Source organism: Haematobia irritans, chromosome 4, assembly GCF_050003625.1.
Source record: "Haematobia irritans isolate KBUSLIRL chromosome 4, ASM5000362v1, whole genome shotgun sequence".
In the NCBI taxonomy this organism is placed as follows: domain Eukaryota; kingdom Metazoa; phylum Arthropoda; class Insecta; order Diptera; family Muscidae; genus Haematobia; species Haematobia irritans.
In genome coordinates, this window is record NC_134400.1 from 147,408,580 (window position 1) to 147,415,545 (window position 6,966).

The following is a 6,966-nucleotide window of genomic DNA, read 5'->3' on the forward strand; positions in this document are numbered from 1 at the left end:
TGTAAATCTTGCTCATAATATAAAATTTGCTGAATACTTTTTCTTGGCGTTAATAACAATAAATGATAAAATTTGGAGATCAATATATTGTATTGTTCATTGGAACAATTTATATTGGAAAAATTTTCATTTGGGAAAATTTTGAAATTTATTTGGCTCTTACTACATAATTGAAACAAAAAAAAAATTGGAGAATTTGGGAATTCGATATACAGAATTGATATAATCGGCCATATATTATTTTGCTTCTTGGGCAAACCTAAATAACTTTCTCATTTCATTGGTTTACTGCCTCTTAAACAAAAATTTGCAATTGCGAATCAAATTATTTTCGCTTGAAAAATGTTGACCTTTGAAGACCTTGTGGCTCAGTGTGAGGAGATTGTGTCTTTCGAAGAAAATCTTTCTGGAACCGACTCCTCAAGATATAATTTATCTGCAATTGAAGCAGATGAAGAGGAAGTTCGTCTGTTGTGGGCAGCATGGAAACAGGCACATAAAAATTGCATTTCAGACACTGAGTGTTATAAGAAGAATAGAGAAGTTATAAAAACGAAAAGGAAATTAGCTCATGAAAGCTATATAAAATGTGTTAGTACTTTGGGAGAATGGAAGGAAAAAATTAAAGCTAATCCGATTTCTGCTAAGTCTTCGTCTTCCTCAATAACTGTCCCTCCGTGCGATACGGAATTTTTTCACGGGGACTATGTATCATGGCCTAGTTTTCGTGATTTGTTCACGGCCATATACATCAATAATAAAAAACTTAGTGCTGTTGAGAAATTATACCATCTTTTTCAAAAGACAAGTGGAGAAGCAAGGGAAATTAATCGTCATATCCCGCTAACAGCTGAGGGCTTTTCAATTGCGTGGGATAATCTAAAGAATCAATATGAAAATAAAAGGATTCTAATTAATTCTCAATTGAGAAATCTTTTTAATTTGACTCCCTGTGGACAAGAATCTGCAAATGGCCTTAAGAGACTTCAACGTGATGTCACAAATTGTATTTCGGTTTTGGAATTATATAAAATTGATGTGAAATCTTGGGATCCAATATTTGTTTATCAATGTTCCACTAAAATGCCTAAACTAACGCTTTCTCTGTGGGAACAATCTTTAGTAAATAAAACAGAAATGCCTCGATGGGAGGATTTGAATAAATTTCTGACTGAAAGGTTTCAAGCGTTGGAAAGCGTTTCGGATATAACTGGCTCTATTGGTTCACAACTTTCTCAGAATTCTCGTCCGAAATTCAACCAATATGATAACTCGAAAAAATTTAAAGTCCATCATACAAAAGTGAATGAGAGTAAATGCAGTTTGTGTAAAGGGACTCATTCATTAAAATCTTGCCCAAAGTTTCTCAATATGGAATTTCGAAATAGATTAAATGTTGTCCGAAAAGAAAATAGATGCATTAATTGTTTGGCTCAGGGTCATAGAGCAGTGGACTGTAGGTCGTCTGCTTGTTCAAAGTGTAATTTGAAACACCATATTTTAATGCATAAAAATAAATCGCCTCAAAACAATGTTTCGAATACGAATGAAAACAGAAATCTTCCTCAATCTTCAACAACAAATAATGGCGTACAAGACGACGAACCCTCGACTTCCTCAAATGCTCGTGCTTTTCATACTTCTGTCTCAAATAGAACAATGTTAGCCACTGCTTTGATAAATATTTTGAAAAATGGTGTTGCGTATAAAGCTAGGGCTTTAATTGATCCATGTTCGGACGATACATTTATTTCCTCACGTCTTCAAAAGACTTTGAAATTACCTACAAATTCTGTCTCTGCTGATATATCTGGCTTAGGTGGAGAATTTTTAACCAAATGTTCTAAAATTGCTTTCTTGAAAATTGGATCAAGAAAAAATGAATCTTTCTCATTGGAATTAGAAGCGTTAGTTGTGCCTGATATAACAGGCAATATTCCCACACATTCTATTGAGAATAGTTGTATAGAGAAAATCCCAAAGATGGATTTGGCAGATCCTACATTTTATGAAAGTGGCCCCGTAGATATCTTACTCGGAGGAAATATTTATCCAATGATCTTGCTCAATGGAGTACAAAAAGGCATTCTTGGTTCTCTGATAGCCCAAGAAACAGTTTTTGGCTGGATATTGACCGGCCCAACTGAGAATTCAACACAAAGAAGAATGATTCGTGTTTCTCACTGTACTAGAGTATCATTACAAGATCAACTTGCCAAATTTTGGACAATAGAAGAAGTTCCCAAAAAATGTAAACTTTCATTTGAGGATAAAAAATGTGAAGAAATTTTTCGATCGACTACTGTTAGATGTCCTGATGGGAGATATACTGTAAACTTGCCCTTTCGGTCGGATTTACCATTTACACTTGCTTCTGACTCAAGTCGATATATTGCGTTGTCCCAATTTTTAAGAAATGAGGCTTCTTTGATTCGTAAGCCTGAACATAAATCGGAATATGACAAAGTCATTTTAGAATATTTGTCTCTAGGACATATGGAAAAAGTTGATCGGCCATTATCGAGCAATGGAACTTATTTTTATTTGCCTCATCACGGGATATTCAAACCTGATAGAACTACAACAAAGTTGAGAATTGTTTTTAATGCCTCATGTGCGTCATCTAATGGCAAAAGTTTAAACGACATGTTATATGTTGGCCCTACACTGCAAAAAGATATTGTCTCACTAGTTTTGAATTGGCGTCTTTACCGATTTGTTTTTAATGCCGACATTAGCAAAATGTATAGACAAATTTGGGTCAATTCAAATCATGCCTCATATCAGCGTATTTTATTTAGATCTTCCCCAAACGAGGAAATTACCGATTATCAATTGAAAACGGTAACATTTGGCATAAATTGCGCTCCTTATTTGGCTCTTAGGACGCTTTTGAAATTGGCGGAAGATGAAGAAAATAATTTTCCACTTGGCTCAAAAATACTGCGTGAGAATATGTACGTTGATGACGCGTTGGTTGGTGTTCATACCGTTGATGAAGGTCTGAAAGCGAGAGATGAATTAATTGGAATTTTGAATTCAGCCGGTTTTGAATTACGTAAATGGACATCCAACTCTAAAAATATATTAGATGGAATACCTCGTGAGCATTTATTGAGAGATGACTTTTTAGAGTTTCATGATAAGAGTTCTGCGAAAACACTTGGTATTAGGTGGAACGCTTCCTCAGATTGTTTCTATTTTGTGATGGATAAAATAGAAGAAAGAAATTCTTACACAAAAAGACAAGTTTTGTCGATTATTGCCAAAATTTTTGACCCTTTGGGATGGCTGTCTCCAATTGTTGTAAGGGCAAAAATTTTAATGCAAAAACTTTGGCTCGATGATATAGGCTGGGACGATCCCTTAAAGCCACTTACTCTTATTAGTTGGAAAAATTTTGTCTCTGATTCAAAAGGAATTGATGATATTTGTATACCCCGTTGGGTAAAATATTCTCCTGAGTGCAGTGTACAAGTGCATGGATTTTGTGACTCGTCGGAGTTAGCATATGCTGCAACTTTATATTTGAGAATAGAAATTGGTAATCAAATTTACACAAACTTGCTGGTTTCCAAATCCAGGGTTGCTCCCCTGAAAAAGATGTCTTTGCCTCGACTAGAGCTATGTGGAGCTCTACTGTTGTCTGAATTGGTTGATTCTATTCTGCCTCAAATGAAAATTCCAAAAACTAATTTATTTGCATGGTCTGACTCAACAATTGTTCTGTGTTGGTTAAGAAAACTTCCTCATACATGGACAACGTTCGTAGCAAACAGGGTTGCTATTATTCAAGAAAAAGTTTGTAATAACTGGCGACATGTGCCAACGGCAGATAATCCGTCGGATCTAGCAACCCGGGGGCGAACTCCTTTAGAATTAAAGGATTGTAGTTTATGGTGGCATGGACCAATTTGGCTCAAAGAGAAAGAAAATGAATGGCCTTCGAATATTTCGATCCCGGACACAACAGTTGAATCTAAACCTATAAAGGCTCATGTTGCTAGATCGACTATAGAAGAAGATATATTGGAAAGATTGTCTTGCCTCTCGAGGGCTATCCATGTAATATCATATATGTTTCGCTTCTTCCGACGTACACACCTTTCTCATAAAACGAAATACAAGTTTGAAAGCGTTCGACTCTCTGCAAAGGAACTTAGATTCACTCGTCTTCGTTTGATGTCACTGTCTCAGAGAATTTATTTCTCTTCAGAATACGATTGTCTCATGAGGAAACAAAATTTGCCGTCTGGTAGTTCTCTTCTTTCTCTTACTCCTTTTCTGGATAAGGACCAGCTCATTCGAGCAAATGGACGCTTGGGTTCCACAACCGCCTTATCTTACCACGAGAGGCACCCGGTCATATTGGCTTATCAAAGCTACTTCGCAAAGCTTTATGTTGCATTGGTACATAAGCTAACGAACCATGGTGGTGTTCAATTGACACTTGCTACTACGAGGCTTGAATGTTGGATTATAAAGGGCAGGAATCTCGTGAAAGCACATTATCGACGCTGCAAAGAATGTATTATTGCTCAACAGAAACGGCAAAGTCAAATTATGGCAGCACTTCCTCAAGAAAGAACAACATTTAATCGACCTTTCTCTACTTCTGGGGTAGATTTTGCTGGCCCGTTTGAAATTAAAACTTTCAATGGACGCGGTTGTCGTATTTCAAAGGGGTATATTTGTTTATTTGTTTGCTTCGTGACTAAGGCTATACACTTGGAGCCAGTCAGCGATCTTTCCACTTCAGCTTTCTTGGCGGCTTTGGCTCGTTTTGTGTCTCGAAGAGGTTGTCCTCGTCATATTTACTCGGATAACGGGAAAAACTTTGTTGGAGCGGATAGAGAACTCCGAAGAAACTTTGCTCGGACTGTCTCTGAATTGAAGGATGAAGCTGTCACCCGATATGGTCATCAACAGCTCCAATGGCATTTTATTCCTGCCTCATCGCCACACATGGGTGGGCTTTGGGAGGCGGGAGTAAAAAGTTGCAAAAATCATTTAAAGAAGATGTCTGGGCAAATTCGACATACTTTTGAAGAATTTGCTACAATTTTGGCCACCATAGAATCTTGCCTCAATTCCAGGCCATTAACTCCGATATCAGACAATATTGATGACTTCGGTGCCCTTTCTCCCGGTCACTTCCTCATAGGGGGATCTCTTCTTTCTCCAGCAGAGCCAGAGGAATCCGCAAATAACACGTCGTTGCTAAATCGTTGGCGACGTTTGAAGTTGATTCAGCAGGAATTCTGCCGAAGGTGGAAGGCCGAATATTTGAAGGAGCTTCATAAGCGCACGAAATGGAAGAATTCTCAAGAAGATCTAAAAATTAATGATCTAGTTGTACTTCGTCATGAAGCTCTCGCTCCCAATGATTGGCGTTTGGGGCGAGTTATAAAACTTCATCATGGTCGTGATAACCGTGTTCGTGTTGTGGATTTACGAACACAGAATGGAATTATTTCTCGACCTATTCATAAGCTTGTGTTACTTCCTCGCTCTCAATAAGATCTCAGTTCCAGCCCAGTTCATGTTGTCTCACTTACTCTTGCTCAGTATCCAAATTTGCCTCTTCCTCACTATTGGATTTTTATTTATTACAGAAATGGGTTTCAAGGACGAGTTCAAATGCTCATTCTGCGATACCAGGCATTCGCTGCGTCATTGTCGCATCTTTCTCCAGCTGCCAACTCCAGTGAAGGAGGACTACATAAGAGAAAGGAATTTTTGCTTCAATTGTATGGGGATGTCTCATGTAGCAATTCACTGCCCAAGGACCAAGGGATGTCACATTTGCCATCTCCCTCATCATACGTTGTTACACCCTATGAATTCACGTCGAAATGTTTGGTTACCAATGTCTGCTCTCGTTATGGTTAAAATCCCTGGGAAGCTCGAAACTCCTGTACAAGCCAAGGCACTTCTCATTCCATCTATGAATAAAAGCGAGATTTATCTTGGCTGGCCTCTTCCACGACGTGGGCCAGAATTTGGACGTACTATACCTGTGGTTCTGAGTTCAATCCATAACAATGTCAGAACACTAACCACCACCTTGCTCAACTCACAGCCGATGGCGCTTACCAAGCCAGATAAACCTCTCAATCTACAATACTTGAGAGATGTTTACCCAGACAAAGCATTAGCTGACCCAGGCCTTCACTTACCGAGAGGAGTAAGTATTATATTGGGACGAGACGTCGCCGAAAGGATTTACCTGGGACTGCCTAAACTGGAGCGTGATTTGCCGTATGCCCAGAACACCATCTTTGGATGGACATTCTTCGGGGAAGTGGCAAGAGACTTTAATTTTTGCGGATAAAGTGCCGCTGAGACAACAACTGAATTATTTTTGTTTTTTTTTTTCCCCCCAGGGGTGTATATTAACAGGCTGGTTCCTGAATTTATATATGATAGATAATAAGCCACCATGAATTCATTTATTTTTATTTTGTTTTAACAACTTTTTTTGTTTTGAAATAAGTAATTGCGAGGTAGTCGCAAGGGGGGCGGGATGTTGATGCGAGAAAACGCTGTGTTGCAGCACTGACGTATGCAACACAACGTGGACTAATCAGTCCTTGCATGACCGTCACCGTCCTTGTTTGTGGACGGCGTTAGATTCATTTTTGTTGACATTGTCTTTTTTTATATATAGTTTTTTTTCTTTCTAAGCGCCATATTGTGATTTAAAGTGTACAAGAAAGGAGACAATTAGTAGTGCTAAATAAAAGAAATAATCAAATTCTATATGAACTTTTTGTATTTATATTTTGTAAAAATAAAATCATTGGTTTTGAAGTGAACTATCGTGCCTTTGTATTTACCAGTGAGCTATTTGTGACATTATTTCTTTGGAGGAAAAATATTGCTTAGCTATCCCTTTGGGAAAAGTGTTTAACCAAAGAAAAAATATATTTGTATTGCCCCAGGGGCTAGTGAATCCAACTGACG

At 37.9% G+C, this 6,966-nt stretch overlaps 1 protein-coding gene across 1 annotated transcript; it reads left to right on the plus strand.

The window, feature by feature from the left end:
• Nucleotides 1-342: 342 nt before the first annotated feature.
• Nucleotides 343-5,520, plus strand: LOC142235805 (uncharacterized). The gene has a single exon (XM_075307064.1). It carries the CDS (start codon nt 343-345, stop codon nt 5,518-5,520), a length of 5,178 nt encoding a protein of 1,725 aa, XP_075163179.1.
• The last annotated feature ends 1,446 nt before the right edge of the window (nt 5,521-6,966 follow it).

What these genes read in the sequence shown, in the direction of transcription:
- LOC142235805 (XM_075307064.1), top strand. Translation starts at nt 343, where the DNA reads ATGTTGACCTTTGAAGACCTTGTGGCTCAGTGTGAGGAGATTGTGTCT.